Raw genomic sequence first — 18,769 nt, 5'->3', positions numbered from 1 at the left:
GGGGACCCGCTACGCTCCCTTTGGCCACCCGGGGCAACGGGGGGGGGGAGAGCGTCCCCTGGAGGCCAAACCACGTGGCGGATGCGAGGCGCCTCCTTTGAGCCACAGTCCGGAAGCGCTGGCCACGCCCCGAGAGCCTCCCGCCGCGCAGGCGCCCTGCGGGAGGAGAACAGCGCGCCCGGCCTTGGGACGCTCCCCCTGGCGTCAGGCGGCGGCGGCGGCCAATGGAGCTGCTGTTGCCGAGGCCAGGAGGACGCAGGCGGGCCCCCCCGTGAGCCGCTCCTGCGGGCGCGAGGGGCGGGGCTGCGACGCTGGCTGGAGGCCTGGCGGGGGCCCGGTGGTTAGGCAGCCCGAGGCAGCGTCTCTGCAGGGCTCCGCTCTCGGCGCGGGAGGCGGCCCAGAATGCGGGGCTGCCGTACCTGCTGGGCAAAGTTGCCGACGGAGGAGTCGCTGTACGGCGGGCGGTGCGGGCCCAGCGGAGGCGGCCGAGGGCTCCGGAGGGAGGAGCCTGCAAGTCGCCCTGGGGAAGCTCGGCCGCCTCCGGGGGGGCCTCGCAGGGCAGGAAGAAGCCACCTGCCGGGCAAGGTTGCTCGGCGGTCCAGACAAGGCGGAGGCCCCGGAGGAGCTCCAGCAGCCCCGCAGCCGATGGGGGGCGGGGGGGGGGTTTCACCGGCAGGCTTAAGCGGAGCACAGGGGCGGCCTCGGGCTCAGAGGCGGCAGAAGGCGAGCCCCAGCCCCGGACCCAGGAGGCCCCAAGCGGGGGAGGGGGCGCATCTTTCTAGGGCCTCAGCAGTTCAGGTTTGGACGGGGGGTCTCTGTAGGGAAAAGCTGGTTCCGCCCCCCGGTTCTTGCAGCGGGGCGAGGAGCGGCTGCGGCCTCCCCCCCCCACTCCCCGCGACAGAGAGGAGGTTTATTTTCAGAATACTTTATTTGTTTGTACATAATTCCACGAGCACGTGGCTGCCTCTGCTCAGCCGAAGGGGCGGGGCCTGTGGAAAGCCAGGGGCAGGAGGGCACAGCTGGCACTCTTTGGGGGCTTGCTGAGCTGGGTGGGCAGCCTCAGCCAGGCTGTGAGGGAGGGGCGCTTCCAAGGGGTTCGGAAAACTGCTTCCCCCCCAAAGAACAGCTCTTTCCCAGCCTCTGGCTGCTCCCCGCCCCCAAAGGGCTTTTCCCCAGAAAAATCGCTGGCTAGACCCGAAATTCAACCAGAAGGGAAAGTGGAGACTAGGGGGGTGGTAAAGAGGACCCCCAATGGCCAAGGGGGGTGGGGCCTAGCCTTCTCATGGAGCCCCAATTGCTAGGAAGTCATCCAGAAAGTCTCTGGAGCTGGGCGAGGGGTTACCCGCCCGCCCCCCCCCGGTCCCTGCAGCTGGGTGACCGGCCGGCCTGCTATTAAGAGGAGGGGGGACTGCTTTGGCCCCTTTCTGGGCAATGATAAAGTGCAGAAAAAAACAGGGAAAGGACAATCGGGGATGGAGCCAGGAGACTCCAGGGGATTCCTACTTGGGGGGCTTGGGCAAAACCCCGGAGCCATAAAAGCAAGAGCTGCATGGTGCCCGTAGGGAGGGTCTCCCCCCTCGCTGTGGAAAAGGGCAGCTTTTGGGGAGCCTGTGGGGCCACCCCCACCCCCTGGCAGCCATCCCGGTGCTGTGTAGCTGCCATTGTGGCTGTTGGCACCCTCACACACGGCTGCCAACCTGGTGTGGAGGGCCAGCCTGCCCCCAAGCGCATAGTCCAGCAGGCGGGCCAGAAGGGACTTTGAGAGCCCCCCTCCAGCCTGCCCCACCAGGGTTACTGCAGGTAGCGGTAAGCCTTGAAACAGTGGTTGCCCGAGTCGGCCACCACCACGTGTCCGTCCGAGGTGAGCGCCAAGCCCTGTGGCCCATAGAGGGGATCCGCTGTGGTGTTGATGTAGGACAGGAAGGAGCCCGAACTGTCGAAGACCTGGAAGAGAGGAGGGGGCCCTGAGCTCTCTCGGAGGCGGCGCTGCCACCCCGGCTGGCAGAGGAGGGGCCCTCCCTGCCCATGGACTCGTGGCCAGTTCCGCTCCCTACCTCTCAAAGCCACGTGCCTCATGCAGGAGGGGCAGGAAAGGGTGACAAGAATAATTAGGGGCTGGAGCCCCTCCCCAGTCAGGAGTCCCCCTCACTCCCACCCAGGAGCAGTGGCAGAAGGGAAGCCCCGTGCCACATCGTGGCTGCATCCAGGCACGAAGGGCCACACAGCAAGAGCACCACCCTCAGGAGCGAGAGCCAAGGAAGTCGCTGCCTTCACCCCCGTAGCTCAAGGGACCCTGGGAAGAGGTTGCTGGATCATGAGAACCCCCTGCCTGGGGGCCCATGAAGGACCCCCAAAGAGGCACGCGGCCTCTGCTTGGATGAACGGGCTCCGCCCTGATTTAAGGGGCAACTCAAGAGGTAGCGCCAGCTGGCCCTGGAACCACTTCTGCGCCCGCCTCCCCCCAACACATCAGGGGTCCTTGGCCTTCACCCCCAGGCTGGCTGCTGAGGAGGAAGAGGCCGAACTGCCCAGCTCCCACCAATCACCTGGATCCGGCTGTTCCCCCAGTCGGCCACAATGATGTTCCCGTTGGAATCCACAGCCACGCCCGTCGGAGCGTTAAACTGCCCGTTCCCCTCGCCGTGGGAGCCGAACTTGAAGAGAAACTCCCCATCCGCACTGTAGACCTGGGGACAGGGAGGAGGAGGGCTTGGTGGAGCCTCCCAGGCCCAGTGTGGCTCAGCCCCTGACTCCAGCTGCCTACTGGGTGACGTGGGAGAGGGGCTTGCAAAGGAACCCAAGGCGCAGGGCCTGGCTTTGGGAGAAGAGCTTCCCCCTCCCCGGCAAACATGGAGCCTCCCCAGAGCGAGTGGGGCCCAAGAATCCCCACCCCCACCCCAGCTTCAGCGTGGGACCGTTTCCCCTCAAGGAGGGGAGCTGGGGCCCATAAGTCGCAGCAGCAGCAGCTGAGGGCCCCAACCAAGCCTTTCTCACAGCAGCAGATCTCATCGATACCCTTTGGGGACCCCCCCTCACCTTCACAGAGTGGTTATGGAAGTCGGTCACCACAATTTCATTCTTGTTGTTGACAGCCACAAAGTGTGGTCCTGAGCAAAATAAGTGGGAGGAAAGAAGTGAGAAGTGCCCCACAGCGAGGAGCTGCTGCAAGGAGGAATGAGCCCCCCTTCCCAGGAAGGACCTGAAATCGGAGGGCAGGGAGACCAGGCGCTGTTGCCAATCCTGAAGATAACAAGAGACGACGTTCCAGCTTCTCCACCCCAAACACACCCACCCGCCAAAAAGTCTGTTTGGCTGAGAAAGCCGCCCCAATCTCCGAAGGCTTACAGCAAGCTGAGGCTCCAGGTCAGCAACAGGGAGCGTTGGGCCAAAGGCAGCCCAGGAGAGCCCAGCCAGGCTGAGTGTCCAGAGCCAGAGAGGGGTTGCCAGGGAGAGCGGCTGCAGCCACAGGCGCTGCCTCCACAAAGACCCAGCAGAAATGTGCTGGCAGAGCAGACCACCTGCTGGCCCTTGCTCCAGGTTTGGGAATGGGCTGGTTGGGGGCATAAGCCACCCCTACCTGCCCCGGGATGCCCACCGCTCCCAAAGCTGCCAAGAGGGAGTCGTCTTCACCACCCATCTGCCGGGGAACCCAAAGAAGGGTTGTAGCATCTGGAAGGACCCACCTGCCTGCAGGTGGCAATGGAAGGCAAGAGCCCAAACACAGAGGGGGCAGGGGAATGTCCCCTCCTCCGATGCCACTCTCGCATGGGCAGGGCGAAGGTGGCCCTGAGAGGGTGACTTCCCAACTGGGCCTGAGGCAAAGGAGAGAAACTACTTGGGGCACCTGCAAACTGGCGCTCCGACGTGCCACGGCTCCCAAACTTGGCTACTAGCTTCCCATTAGATTGGAAGATGAAGACGCAGCATGCCTTGTTGTCCACCACAATTATGTGCCCGTTGCGGTCCACCGCCACACCCTTGGGGCCCATCAGCCGCCCGGCTCCAATCTTGGTCTGGGAAGGAAGGCATAAGGGCATGTGCCAACTCCAAGGCATCACCACATGGATGTCAGCGCTGGAAGCAGGTCCTCCTCACCCCTTGCCTTGATCATCTGGCAGCCTCTCCCTTTACAGGAAGGATCAGGCGCAAGGGCTGTGCAGCCTTCCCCAGTCCCCACTGCAGCCGAAAACTGGACCAACACTTCTCAACCAACATGGGTTGCTGCAGAAGTCCCATTGCCCACTCCCTGTTCCAAGCCACGAGAACAGAAACCCAACGTATCTGAAGAGAATCAGCCAGAGGATTGGCCCACCATTGGGCAAAGGCAGATGGCAGGCTTCCAGTCTGTGAACTGATGGGGACCACCAAAACCACCAGACCCCCCAACCTGCCAGTCAGATCTGCCTCCCCAGATGCTCACCTTGAATTTGCCCTCAGGGGAGAAGATGCTGACCCAGCGATTGTCATAATCGGCGATGATGATGTCACCATTCAGGTCCACTGTGACCCCTGTAGGGCGCTGCAGCTGTCCGGGAGAACGTCCCCGTACACCAAAGCGCAGCCTGAACTGACCCTCATTGGAGAAGACCTGGTGGGCGGGGGGAGGGGAGAGAGCGCCTGTGAAGGGGTCCTGGGCGGCCACCCCTGGGGCCTGTGGAGGAGCTGCTCCTACCTGCACGCACTGGTTGTTGCTGTCTGCTACCACGATGCGCCCGCTGCTGGACGTGGAGATTCCCTGCAGGTTGGTGAATTCACCCTTTTCCCGGCCCCGGCTTCCTGCCAAGAGAGAGGCACCAAGTGAGACCAGGAGGGGCCACCAAGCCAGGCAGGAGCTACAGCGGCATTCGTGCCCTCCGTCCCACCCGGGCACTGACCGACACGGAAGATCAGCTCATCTTCAATGGGGTTCTCCTTCTTCTTGCCACTGCTGTACATGCTGGAGGGGCGGCGGACTGCCTTCTGGCGGATATGGCCACTGCTGGGACTCTTCACACGGCGCTTGACATCATCTGGGGAGGGGGGCACATCAGAGGCCTTGACAGCCTTGACCCGGAAGGGGCTGCCACGGATGGGCTGCCCATAGAGGCATATGGAAAGGATGTGGTCGCCTTCTTGGCGTGGCGTGTAGAGCAGTTCGTAAGTGCCATTCTTGTTGTCCTGCACCTCATGCTCCAGGGCGCAGTTGTCAGGTGCTGCCACCTCAGCCTGCAGGCAGGCACTGCCATTGCGTACCAGCTCCCCATCCTTATCCTTGGTGGTGATGGTCAGCGAGGCGGCCTGTCCCACCACCGCATGGCGGAGGCCTTCACCCGTCGCCACCGTCTTGTGGGCAATGGCGCTGGTGGTGAGCAGCACACCCAGATTCAGGATGGACTTGCGCACGCCCTCCGTCTCCACCACGTAGTCCACTTGGGCGTTCTCGTGGGGCTGCTCAGGGAACTCTCGACTGGCCAGCTCACTCAGCCGCTCACTCATTTGCTTCTTCACCAGCAGCACCTCCATCTCCGAGCCATGGTCTAGGGCCTGCTCGGTGAAGCTGCAACTGCTGAGGATGTTCTCCTGGCCCTGGCGCAGGACTTCCAGCTGGGTCTGCAGCACCTGAGCCAGGGAAGAAGAGGCTCAGCCCTGCCCAGCCAAGACCCCCCAGGAGCTGGATGGGGAACGGCCACCCCTTTAGCAGCGCAGGAGCAGTGGAGTGCTGGCCAGGGCGAGAGCCCCCTCCTGGCCTGGGAGGCTCTGCCCATGGAGCCAAGGCTGTCAACCAGGTGTCTTCTGAAGCTGGGGGAAGAAGCAAGGGGGGGCTGCCAGCATCCCAGAAGAGGAACCCAAATTCCCTGGGTTTACCTTTTGTTTGGCCCCACAGAGGGCCTCCAGGTCTCGGACCAGCAGCCCCTTACGCTGCCCCAGCGCCTTCTCCAGCTCCGTAAAAGTGCTCCCAATCTCTGCCACGGCATCGTTCTTGCGCTCCGCCAGCTGCTGACTGATCCCAGACACAAGTTCCACGGCTGCAGCCAGCTGTGGCAGTCTGGGAGACAAGGAGCCCTCGTTAGGAGCGTGGGCTTTGCACCAGAGTAACAGCCCCCCAACCCTTGAGCTGGACCTGCAGCTGTGGGCAGCCCACCCAGGCAATACCGGCTCTTGATGGCGTCCAACTGCTGGCGCAGGGAGGCCTTGTGCTGCTCCACCACATCCCGCAGAGGCACAGTCACATGTTCCCGGTGCTCCCCCACTGTGCATTCATGACACATGGCCGTCTCACAGGCCTCGCAGTAGTACTCCATGGTCTGGGGGCAGATGGGGGAGTTGGTAAGCCCTGGAACCAGAAGACCCAATCCCCAGCCAGCATGGCCGCCCCCAGGAAGCACCCTCTGGTTTTGGAAAAGAAGGCAGAGATGTGGACGCTGCACCCACCCTCCCGCTGGCCAGGGAGAACTTCTGGGCCAAGGGGCAGAAAGGGGCCGCCGAAGTCCGCCCCACTGATCCTCCCCACGAGTGGGAGCCCCACATATACCTTCCCCTCGTGATTGGGGCAGGAGAGCGGCTTGCCCGGCACTGCGCTGGCAGAGTCCAGCATGGCGATGGCATCCTCATGGCCGGCACTGTCTGGCTGGCGCTGGAGCACTTCCATGAGGTTGGTGATGAAGAAGTTGTTCTGCAGGGCGGCCACCCCCTTCTCGGGAAGGATGGAGGTCTGGCGGCAGACGGGGCAGGACAGGGTCAGGCTCTGGGGAGGGATGTAGTTCTGGAGACACCTGGTCAAGGGGGCAAGAGGCGAGTCAAGGTGGGCACCAGCCCATGGCAGAAGGCAGAGGCTGGCCAGGCAGGGCCCTCGGGCATAGCCAGTCCTTGCAAGGGGGGGCGGGGGAGAGGACAGGCACTGGGTGCCCCAAGGAGCCAGCCGTTGTCCCCGTGCGCGGGGCTCCTGCTCTTTCAGCCTGTCTGCTCCCCCAACCAGTTTTGGGATGGACAGCCATGGTCTGCCCACTGCCTTGAGACTCCCAGCCCAGCCCTTGTGTGGGCTCCTCTCCCTTGCAGCTACCCCCGAGAAGGCTGCAGCTTCGGTGTGGAGGATGGTGTCCGTCCACAAGGTCACAACACGCCCGGCAGAGGATCAGCGCGCCAATTCTTGCATGCTCAAGTTTCCAGCCCTCCATGTGGTGTTGGAGGAGAGTGAGCCCAACTTCTCCAGGTCTCTCCCTCCCTCTCTCCCCCTTCCCTCCCTCTCCCCCTCCCTCCCCTCTCCCTCTCCACAAACCTTCCCTCTTCGTTTATGGCCAGACAATCCACTGGACTGGCCTCGGGTCACACGGAAACACCTCAGCCGCCACCCTCCCGTCTGCTCTGCAGGACCTGCCTTCAAAGCCAAGTGCAGGCGAGGTGCAGGGCTGAGCCCTGGCAGAGAGGGGTTTGGCCAAGCCTCTTGGGTGGCCGGCCCGCCCTGGCCAGGACTCGGGGCTCCACGGAGAGGTTGTCCAAGGCAGGACCAAAGGGGCCTGTTTTGGGGTGGGGGGGACTGCAGGGACCACCCCAGCTGCTAGCAAATTCTGCCCCAGACAAACCCGGAAGGGGGTCAGAGACAACATCACCAGCACAGTCCCCCTATGGGAGGCCAAATCACCTCTTTGCTTCTGAGCAAAGTTTAAAGGGTCTCCTTGACAGTGGAAGGTGGGGAGGGGGCTGCCCAAAGGTCAGCAATGGTCAAAGAGCCGGGTCACCCAAAGGGCCTCACTCTCAGGAGCAGCATTGGCTCCATCAAGGACCTTTGGGGACCTGGCAGCCTGCCTATGCTGAGTGACCTTGGCAGGTAGGAGGCACAGCCACAAAACCCAGCAGAAGAAAGGAAACCCTTCAGAACGGGACACTCCCACCCCCACCCCGGTCTTTGGGCAAGAGACTGTTGGCCCTTTACAAGAGAGAGAGAGAGAGAGAGAGAGCAAGGCCCCCCGGCTGTATTCTGGGCTGGCTCCCCTGGCAGGGCGAAGGGTCTGCACACGCCTGTGCTGGAGCGGTTCTTATGTCCTCCACAGCAAAAGGCTGCGCGCAAGCGGATGCAGGGCCCTGGCTGGGGAACTTCCGGCCTTCCAATATCGGGGACGCTTTTCACAGGGGGCGTCTGGAGCCAAGGATCCCAGCTAGCAAAGACGCCCACTGGCTCCATCAATGCTACTTGGGTGGGTCCCCCTCCACGCATAATCCACGCCCCAAGCGCAGCTCCGGCAGCCCTCGCGGGGAGGGGGCCCAGGCTGCGGAGGGGGGCTGAGGAGAAGAGCTGCTCCACGCAGCGCCCTCGCGCCAATCCGGATCTGCTCAGCGAGCCTCTTGGCCGGACGCCAACTCGGAGCCGGGCGGGGGCGGGGAGACGGGGGAGCGGGCCGCGGCTCTCACCTCTCGCAGAAGGTGTGAAGACACGGCAGCACCTTCGGGTTGTGGTAGCGGTCCAGGCAGATGCTGCACACCAGGAACTGCTTGTCGATCTGCCGCACCACCGGGCTGGAGCTGGACTCGCGCTTGGCCATGGCGAGGGCCGGCTGCAGGCTGCTGCTCTGGCCGGGAAGAGACAAGCGGCCCTCCGGCCCTCAGCCCCGCCGGACGGCAAGGACGAGGGGCGGCCGCGCCCCCGCCGGGCTTCCCCTCACAGGAGGCGGCAGGGCGCGGAGCCGCATCCCCCCTCCCCGGAACATGCGCCGCGCCACTCGCCTCGGCCCCCGGCCCGCCCGCCGCTGCCCCCCCCGCCCCGCGACAACACCGCTCCGCCCGCCGCCCCCGCCGCGAAGAAGAGGAGGCCTCTCACCGGCCGCGCCCGGGGGCTTCCGGCCTTTCGACGCGGAGGCTGCAGCTGCGGGCGGCTCCTCCCCTTCCCTGGAGGGAGGCGGGCAGCGGCGGGGAGGCGGGCGGGCGGGCCGGGGACGCTCTCCGAGGCAGGGCGGCCGCCACGCCCTTCTGCGGAGACGGCGACGGCCGGCCTAATGGCTCCTCCGCCCGCTCGCTCGCTCGGCTGGGCGGGCACGGTGCCTGCGCTCCCGCCCTGCAAGCCGGGGACCGCGCGCGCGCGCCCGCCCGCCCGCCCGCCGCTCACCGCAAGGGCTGCCCGGCCAGGAGGCGTCAGCGCGGGCGGCGTCCGGAGCGCGGAGCCCGCATCTCCCTCTGCGGCCGCGATGCCGCTCCCGGTGGCGGCGGCGCTGCGAGCGGGCTGGGCTTCTCACCGCATCCCCTCTGCTGGTGGGGCCGGAGCGTACCACTGCTGGCGGCGGGGGTGTCGAGAGGCGGACTCGCGCCCGGCGCCCGTTCTTCTCGCTGAGCCCGAGGGTAGCTCGGCTGCCGAGGAGGCGGGACAGTGGCTCTGCCCCGCCTCGCTCCCCCGCCGCCGCCGTGGAATGGTCGCGCCCGCCGAGCCCGCTTCGGAGCTGCAGCAGCTGCGGCTTCTCCGCAGTGCCCGAGCGGGGAGAAGCGAATGGGTATCGCGGCGAGGGGTGGACCCGCTCCCGCCTGGGAGGCGGCCTAGCCCGCGTGGGGAAAGGCCCTTGGCGGCCCCCCGGCTGCAGCGGGAGTCGAGGGATGGCGGTTGCCATAGGAACTGCATCTCGTCAGAGGGTACCAGAGCAGGAGGGGGCGGGGCAGGAGCCGCGGCGCTTCTGGGGGCGCCCTCCTCGGTCTGGTGGGGCTCCGGCCCCGTCCCGTTGGGGCCATCCTCGGCACTCTGGCTGAGTGGGGTAGGGCACCCCCCTCAGTCACAGCCGTGCCCCCCAGGTGCCCTCCCCCTTTCCTGGAGGCCCTGGCCAGGCGGCCAGCAGCATTCTTGCAGGCCCCTTGAGCCTCCCAGGCAGCGGGTATCCTCCTGGCCTGGCAATCCAGAGTGGGAATCCTACGGGACAGGCACTGCCAGGTGCTCCCCGAAGGCCTCACCGTTCATTCTCAGGATCCGAGCTCCATGGGTTCCCCGCTCTGGATCCAGCCAATGGGGAGAGGCTGCGAGTGCTGGCTGTGCACCCCTGGCCCCACTCTCAGGGCCTTCAGGGTGAAGGAAGTCAGCCAGAGCGGCCTGGCCAGCCCTTCCACAGAGACAGATCCTGGCTGAGGAAACACTCCGCTGTGCAAGCTGGCCAGGCTGAGGCCAGGGCTGCTTCCCTTGTTATGAGCAGAGGTCCTTCTAGTGACCCCCCCGCCCCATGAAGAGCCTCCGCAATCGGAAGCAGACTGTACCAGGGGCCCTACTTTCCACTCACCAGGCATGGCCAAGATCGCCTCCTCCCTGCGGGATCAAGCCCTCTCCCCACACCCATGGGGTGGGTATCTGAACGGCATCGGGAAGGTCACCAGAGGGTCCACAACCCCAGAGCCACCCAGCCACGCCAGCCGGAGCCTGCTCTCCCCCAACCAGCCCACCCCCTCAGGGCCTGCAGACGACCAAATAAGGTGCCCGAATATTGTTGAATTCACCTGGGCAGGGATGCGCAATGGGGGCATCCTCTGGTGACGGATGAGCTCACCCAGAGGTCCGTATGGGTGTTGGAAAGGAGAGGCGAAGCCATCGAGTGTTCGGTCACCCGTCCCAGCAGGGGCAGAGGACAGGATCTCTGTCCCCAACAGGCACCACCAGCTGGAACTGGCCCCGGGGAAAGGAGATGGGCCGGCACCAGGCATGGCTGCCCAGAAGGATACCGTGGTCGATGGTCAAGAAAGCCCCAAAGAGGTCGAGTAGGGCAAAGATGGATGGATCCCGTCAAGACTGCAGCAGAGATCGCCTAAACCACAACCAGTGCTGCTCCTCCTCTGAATCCCGACTGAAAGGGATCCACCCAAGGTCCTCTCAAGCTGTTATGCAGCCCTTCTCAACCACCTTCTCCCAAAAGAGGTGACAAAAATGATCCAGCAAGGCAAAGACAACCCCCCTCACTCAAAGATTAGTGACACAACACACCCATCTCTCTCCCTCTAACAAGCCCGCAGGTCTCTGTCCGGGCAGAGGGGATGAACTCGTGGAGCGACACCAGTGGACAACGTCCATCCCGCATCCCCTCCCCACCTCCTGCCGCCTCCCTGTGAGCTACCTGAGGGACAGGCACAATAAACGAAGGGCAGGGGAAGGGGCTTCAGGGGCTGCAGAGCAGACAGTTATCCCGGCCCTGCCCCCTCGCCAGCCTCCCCCTGAAGTGCCAGAGTGCCCTTGGGCCTCTGCCATTGAGGTTGCAGTCCCGGGACCTGCAGGAGGAAGAGCCCTGGGGGGCCGAAGGGAAGAGACCGCCTCAGTCAAGTCCTCCGATCGGGGCCAATACAAGAAGGTGGCTGATGCTGCCCACCCTCCGGTCATTCCTCCTGGCTGCCGAGCGCCAGCACCACAGTTCATTTCAGAAAGTATTTCGCCCGGCATTGCCATGAAAAGCAGGGATTTGCAAACAGGGCAAGGCTTCCATTGGATGGACCCAGCCTAAGTCAGAAGTGGATCCCCTGGTGGTGCTGGATCCACTTGCCAAGGACATCTGCCCTGCTTCTGTTTGCAGCCGGCAGCGGCCCAGAGTCTGGATGTAGGTCGCTCCTCCCCACCCGCCCCTCCTGCAACCCCCCCCCATCCCTCTCCCGAGGGTTTCACTCAGTGCTGAGGCAGTAGCCGGTTTCCAGGGAATGCCCTTCAGTGCCAGTTTCTCTTCTGCCGGCCCTCCACCCAGGCCCCCTCTGTCCTGGCATTGCAAGAAGAAGGTTTGGGCTAATCCCCTTGGCCTGATTTACCAGCACTCCCATCCTGTAACGCCCGTTTAACGCTTTTCTCCCGTGGATCTCACTATCTGAGTAGAAAAGTATGTGCTGCGTATTCGCTGTATTCTCAACATGCTGTATGGGGATATTTTTCTTTTTCTGCCTGAAATATTCTCTGTTCTGGCTGCCAAACGTGTGTTGCACTGGGTGGCGGTGGACAGTGGTGGACGCCAGGGCATCCTGCGTCGTATTTCCACAGATTCTTGTCACAGGGAGGGGGGTGTTGTCAGTCTTCTGGTAGCCTTTGGAATCCCCCCCCCCCCCTGTTTGTGCTTCGCTTCAAGCTCCTCGGTTCAAGCTCCCTAAAACAGCCGCCGTTTGTGCCACATGTGATTACAAAGCTGCCAGTGAAACCGGAAGGCTGAGCCGGTGGCAGCTGCGCCAAGAGTCCCAATAGGCCAGAGTCTCCCTGCCTGAAGCCCCCTGTCCTTGGGAGACCTTCTCCACGAAGGAGCCCTGCTTTGGAGTCAGGCCGGGCGGGTGGCAGTTGCCAGAGATCCGGCAACACCTAACGAATGCCCAGCAGCCCCTCGGCCATTAACATGGAGGACGGCCAGGAACCCTGGAAAGGGTGGGTCACGCTATTCTTCCCTTTGCCAAACAGTGCAGGGTTGTGCCCCACCTGTTTCTGTATCTGTGGCCCCGGGACCCCCTCCCCCCACCACCCCCGCCACCCTCTGGGCTGTGCACAGGGCTTTGTTGTTGGTTGTGGTCTGTGTTTTTCAGGGTGGACAGCATCTTGTTGCTTGTAGATGGAGCACATCTCTCTCAATGGACTGTGATGCAGCTACGTGACTCTCTCGCTGGGTAACCTGGATCCTTTGCAGGCATCCTGTTGCAATTTGCCTGTCCCGTAATGCCCCCCCCCAGAGCCTCCCCTACGCTGAATGGTAGAGCCGAGCCAGGACTTCCAACCTCTGTGGGCCGAGTCCTCCGCGGGCCCCGGCCCAAGGAAGGGCCTCCACGTTTTCTCCTGGGAATTGGAAGCATCCCTAACTGGAAGCCCCTCCCCCTCTTTCTGAGATGCACCCCCTGGCTGAGACCGGGACCCCTTGGCCACTGGCCCAGCGGGATAGAGGATGGGAGGATCTGCTGCTGCCAAAGGGAGGGTCACATTCCACTCGCCCCACAGCCCTGGGCATCCCTGGAAGGAGGCAGAAGGGCCCAGTCCAAGAACGGAAAGGAAGGGCTGCTTGGAGCCATGGCGGGTGGGCACTGAAGAGCGGGGCTGAACTACCTGGATGCGGCCCTTCCTCCACCCCCCTCCTTTGACTTAAGGTGGCCCTCCCCCACTTCTCTAGCCCTGGAGCAAGCAGACTGACCATAGAGCAAGCGTCTTCAAACTTGGCAGGTTTAAGAGCTAACATGACTGGAGGAGGAATTCTGGGAGTTGAAGCCCACAAATCTTAAAGCTGTCTAGTTTGAAGAGCTCTGCTGCCCCATTCAGCGCTGTGCCCGCTCTGCTCTTTACGATTTGCTGGTATTAAATGGCTGGTGCTTTTCACCTATTTTGGCCATTTGCGGTGGGGAGAGTTAAGTCTGGGAATAAAACCTGCCGCTTAGAACGGTTTGCACGATGATGGGTCAATTGGGTGGGTGCCTGTCATTATTCCATTCAAAAAACAGTGGCAATCCAACTCTGAGAGGATAGGAACAGCAGGTGCCAGTCTCCCATTTCCTGCTTGGGTTTGTTCACTCAGTGTGACAGAGCTGAGGGATGAACTACAGACTGCAGTGCTCAACATCTGGCTAGGAGGCAACGGACCCCGGAGATCAGGGGCTCCCAAAGGTTATGCACCAAACCGATCCTGGATTCTCTCCCCATTAAACGGCACACTTTGTGGAGATCCCACAGGCATCCCGGCCCCGACTCGGACGGACAGCCTGAAAGAAAGCTCAAACTGCTCAAGGAGCTGCTGATCCAGTTCTACAGAGGAACGACTGAGTCTATCATCTGCACCTCTAGAACTGTCTGGTTTGGTTCTGCAACCCAACAGGACAAGCAGAGATTCCAGAGAGGAATTAGGACTGCAGAAAAAACAATGGCTACCAACCTGTCTTCAATCGAGGACCTGTACCCTGCATGAGTGAAAAAGGGGCGGTGAAAATATCTACAGACCCCTCACATCCCGGACATAAACTGTTTCAACTCCTTCCCTCAAAACGACGCTATCGAGCCCTGCACACCAGAACAACTAGACACAAGGAGAGTTTTTTTCCTGAACGCCATCACTGCTAAACAAATAATTCCCTATTACTATTAACCTTCTCATCATTCCTATCACTCATCCCTTCCCACTTGTGACTGTATGACTGTAACTTTGTCACTTGCATCGTTATGGTTTTAATTGACTGTTTCCTAGTATTATTTGATTGCTTATTGCACCCTATGACTATTGTTGTTGCACCTGATGATTCTTGACTCTTGACAAATGTATCTCTTATGTACACTGAGAGCATTTACACCAAGACAAATTCCTCATGTGTCCAATCACACTTGGCCAATAAAAGAATTCTGTTCTATTCTATTCTATAAGCAGTTGTCAAACAGAGCACAGTGCTTAGTCAAACTTTGCTATTGCTTAAGGTCTCCCATTCTTGGAAATGGAATATCCTGGCCAGAAGCACCACACTGATGACGTGATGTGGGAATGAAAGCACCAGGGCGTTTATGTTTGTTGGAATGCAGCCGATAAAGCTTCTCCCCAGGAGGAAGGGGATTTGCTGTACCTCAAAGTTTTCCTGGTCTGCAATGGGGAATTGGGGGCAGGGGGGGGGATTGCCTAAAGAAGAGAGCCACATCCCAGCCCCTCCCTCCTTCCCTCAGAATTTCATGCATTCCTCTGCTTGCTACCCCTGAACTGGGAGTTTCGTCAATCAAATGAGCACTACAGTAAAGAATTTGCTAACCTGGAACTTGCTTTCAATGCCATCCAAGATTGGGAAGAAAGTCTGCAGGAGGAAGCCTGTCCAAATATGGAGAAGTGCTATTAAATTCCTCCATGAAACTGAAAGGACCATCCCAGACAACTCTGGGAGTTTTTCATGGCTGATTTTATTTTTCCCAAACTTTAGGCCAACTTTAAATCTTGTGGATCAACTTCCAGAATTCCCCAGCCACTGGAACTCCTCAAAGAGTGTCATTTAATGGGGGAGAGAATCAAGGATAGGTTTAGTGCCTTAAGTTTTGCTGACAGAAATAGATACGAATCACATTCTGTGTAAAATCTAACTGAAAAACATACAAAATTCCACAAAGGTATTTCAGCCTTGAATGGATAAATATAATACGGGACGCATTTACACCAAGTAGCCAGGTTAAAAAAAATATGATTGTCATATACCAACGCACCCTTTGCTCCCCTTATTCCATGCTCATGGTAGGAGGCCTAGCCTGAGTCTTTAGCCACTCGTTTTAGGCTCCTCCTCTGCCTTCGATGCTGAAATAAGCGACTTTCCAGCACAAAATCTGGAATTGCGCTCCACTCTGAAGTGATTCTTGAAGGTGGGGCTTGAAACACGGAACAGCCACTTGGCTCCCGGCGTGAGTCTACAGAGAGCAGCAGCTCTTTCACCAGCGCCAAAGTCACCCACATAAAATAGGGTTGCACAAGAGTCGGGCTGCCCTCAACCTGGGGTGCACAGAAAGACCCAGATTTTGCACTCCTGGCTCAGGAGCCGCCCCCAGGCTGTCGGAGAAGGTGCAACGTTTGCAGCAGTTGCTACAGAGAGGGCCGCTTGCTGTCGGGCAGGAATTGAAAGCCCAGGTGAGTAGGGCCACAACTGTATCCCAGTCCCTGGCACAGCCCTCCTGGGAAGCCCCGAGAGACCAGGCAGGGAAACGGGCAGGAGGGCAGAGGCAGCAGAGCAGCTGCCCCTCCTCGGGCAACCCATCTGGAGTGCCTGGATCACTCTGGCGGTCAACAGCCGGAGGCATCCGAATCTGGCAGAGACATTGTATGAAATATGGAACCCCAAACCAGTTAAGGCCCTTCTCCCCAAGGGCTCCCTGGGACAATCCTCTGGACTGCCTTCTGGGAAGCCCCCAGGGAGGAGGGGGCCAGGCAGGCAGGCAGGCAGGCAGGCAGGCAGGCAGGCAGGCAGGCAGGGCATCTGCAAGGAGCCCTCGGGAAAGTCAAGATGGCAGCCCTGGTGGGGCAATGAAGCTCTATCTGTTTGTCATGGGTGTGGCGTGGGCAGGCAGGCTTCAACGGCTGGCATATAATACTTCCCCCTCCCCATTTCTCCTCTGGAAGAAGGTGGCATGAAAGCCAGCTGGCTGACTTTGGGCCTGTCTGTCTGTCTCTCTTTATAAAGACAATAAAGGCAGGATATAAATAAACACATCATAATGGTCAAATTCAAAGGTTCTGTTAGCATCCCATAGCCACTAGGGAGCACTGAGACTGAGGGAGACTAAGAGGTGCTCAGCATGTTCCAAGAGGGAAGCCCGGCTGGCTCCTTTGCCAACCGGGCACCCGTGGACTCGAGAGGCCCCCCTGCTCCTCCTTTGCCATCTTGCCAGAACAGCCTCAACTAATTGTGCAGGCAGGGACTCTCTTGGGGCTCCCAAGTGGCACCCCTGAGCCTGGGCCTCCCTGGTAGCATAGCAGGAACCGGCCTTGCAACTTCCCTCGCGTTTGTTCTGCCCAGTCACGTTTTCTACCATTCGGGGTGGCTGAGGGATTTACCCACCGTTCTCTTCTTTACTCTAGAGCTAAGTTCTGAAAAGAAAAACCAGAAAGTCCAGCTGCCTTTGGAGAAAAGCACCTTTGGGAGAACCCTGGCCTTGGGTGACGGAGAATCACCATGGACATTCAGCCTGTTTCTCCATGAAGAGGGGCTCCTGGGAACGAACCACTTCCACACCACAGGATCAGGTGGCTGGGCAGATGCTGGAAGATGTGGGCCTCGGGTCATTGGGCCCCCCCCCAAGCCCCTCTCCCCAGAGGGAACAGGGGCTCTGGGTTCAAGTCCAACCCTCTGAATGAGCCAGGAAGTGTATCAGGTCCTGATTTCACCTGCTTGTAGATAACAGCCAGGCTGGGGAGGTGACAAAAGAAGGAAAGGCCATTCTCTCTATGCTCCTGTCCCTGAGACGGCTGGCCAGAAGGCAAAGTACTTGGACACAGAGGCAAAGGAGCGGGCTCTGCTCTCTTGCCTGTGCTCCAGAGGGGGAGCTCCCCCATTATGGGCTGGACAGAGCCCACAAAAAGACCCCAAGCAAACCCCTTCCTTTCTCCTTCAGGACTGGGGGTCGCATTTTCCGTTATCCTTACAGCCAAGAACCCTGATGCAACAACGCCCCCCCCCCCCGTCTGCTCAAATACCCTAAGGAACCCCCCTTGTGGGAAGCTGGGGCCCAGAACAGGAAGGGAAGAGGGGGGTGCTCGCTCAGCCCAACAGCTGCAAGAAGGGATGCAGAGCTTCTGCCTTTAACAGAAAGGAACCAGCACTTGATGGAGCAGCCATGGAGGTTCGGAGAAAAGAGATCCAGATGGCATATGGGCTCTGGGTCTGCACAGGCCAGAATCCTGCAAGCTGTGATCCTCCCTGAGACCCTCTAAGGAAGCAAAAGTTTGGAGTCTGAAGAAGGAAGTTAGGAAGAGGATTGACGCCTTTGACCTTTGATCCTGGAAGAGAGTCCCGAGAATGCTCTGGATCGCCAGACAAACACCAAGAGCAAAACACCAATGGGTCCCTGGACAAGTCAACTGGGGGGACAAAAGGCCCCCTGGGAACCAACAGCCAGGAGAACAATCAGGGCGTTTTGGATTCTGTTCATGAAGACCCAGGAGGTCTCTGGAGAAGGCACTGAGGCTGGCAAGGAAGGAAGGAAGGAAGGGAGGGAGGAGGGTGAAGGAGGGCAGAGACCAACAAGGTAGGGGAAGAGAATAGGGACAGATCGCCATGGAGAGAAATCTCACCGGTCGTGAAGAAACGACTCCAAGCCCCCTAATCAACCACATCAGTCGGGGGTCGCGCGAAGGCTCAGCTGGGACAAGACTCGGCGCCGGCCTCGCGCAACTTCCTCGCCCACCCGCCGCCTTTCCGACTGCCGGGCGCCCCGTCGGGGGAAGCGGGAGGGAAGTCCGACCAGCGCTCGAACAGCTGGGGCGGAGCCTCCTTCCGAATCCCGACGCAAGGCTGAGACTCAGTTTCGCGGGAGGCGCAGAGCTGGGTGCCCGAGGCGAGGGCGGGCACGGGACCCCTTCCGAAGCTGCCACGCTGGCCTATGGAGAAGCTTTCGGGCCGCAGGGGACGAGAGAAGCGGGCGCGCCCCCGGCCGCTCTCCTCCTGCAGGCGGCCCGGCCTCGGGCGGGAATGTAGCTCGACTGGCGCCGCTGGCCCGCCTGGCTTCTCCACCCGCGCACCTGCCCCAAGGGCCGACGCCTCCACGCCCGGCCCTGCTACTCCGGGCAAGGGGGCGTCCGTGGGCAGCGGCAGCCCGAGCGAGGAAGAGGGCGCGCTCAGGGTCGGGGGTTTCCACCTGCCCGGCCTCTCCCGAGGAGCCTGGCGGCCGTCCTCCCCTGCGGCTCCCGAGCAATTCGGTGGGAGGGCCCGGGCCGCCTCCAGCCTCACGAGCAGGACCGATAGCCGCGCTTCGCGTCGACTCACCTGCAGAGGCCCCCGCCTCGAGAGGCTACAGGTAGCGAGCAGTGCCGGCGCCGCCTCCCCGCTTCCAGGCCTCGGGATGCCAGTCCGGAAGACGCCGCCCTACCAAGGCCGGCCCCGCCGCCGGCTCCCTCGCGGACGAGCCCTCCCCCGGAGCAGAGGCGGGCGCTCCCGCCGGCCCAGCGGGAGGACCGACGGGAGGACGCCCGGCTGCCCCGCGCTGCGCTTCTCCTCTCCTGGTGGTCCGGCGCCCTCCTCCCTCCTTCGAGTCGGCGGTCGAGATGCGCTTCCTGGGGCCAGGGGGCCCTGCCGCTCCGTACCTGACCGAGGGGGTCCCGGGCGCCGACGGGGAAGCGGAGGGCAGGCAGCATCCCCGCCCGAGATGTGGGAGCTTCTCAGGCAT

At 61.4% G+C, this 18,769-nt stretch overlaps 1 protein-coding gene across 6 annotated transcripts; it reads right to left on the bottom strand.

Annotated features, from left to right (window-relative positions):
- Positions 1–909: 909 nt before the first annotated feature.
- TRIM3 (tripartite motif containing 3) lies at positions 910–18,512 on the bottom strand. Of its 6 annotated transcripts, none has more exons than XM_087936852.1 (12): positions 18,370–18,512; positions 8,386–8,538; positions 6,512–6,752; positions 6,133–6,284; positions 5,845–6,025; positions 4,875–5,598; positions 4,673–4,776; positions 4,421–4,588; positions 3,845–4,013; positions 3,037–3,107; positions 2,547–2,687; positions 910–1,944 (listed from the first exon to the last, which is right to left on the bottom strand). In XM_087936852.1, exons 2-12 carry the CDS (start codon positions 8,514–8,516, stop codon positions 1,792–1,794), a joined length of 2,235 nt encoding a protein of 744 aa, XP_087792978.1. In that variant the 5' UTR covers positions 8,517–8,538; positions 18,370–18,512; the 3' UTR covers positions 910–1,791. The 6 variants fall into 6 exon arrangements, with proteins under 6 accessions (XP_087792978.1, XP_087792977.1, XP_026577383.1 ...); XM_087936851.1 differs by lacking the exon at positions 18,370–18,512 and adding an exon at positions 9,077–9,313; XM_026721598.2 differs by lacking the exon at positions 18,370–18,512 and adding an exon at positions 8,792–9,221.
- Positions 18,513–18,769: the final 257 nt, after the last annotated feature.

This window comes from Pseudonaja textilis, chromosome 7 (genome assembly GCF_049901715.1).
Source record: "Pseudonaja textilis isolate UNSWEBS1 chromosome 7, rPseTex1.2, whole genome shotgun sequence".
Lineage (NCBI taxonomy): Eukaryota > Metazoa > Chordata > Lepidosauria > Squamata > Elapidae > Pseudonaja > Pseudonaja textilis.
This window is presented reverse-complemented; position numbering and strand designations above follow the sequence as displayed.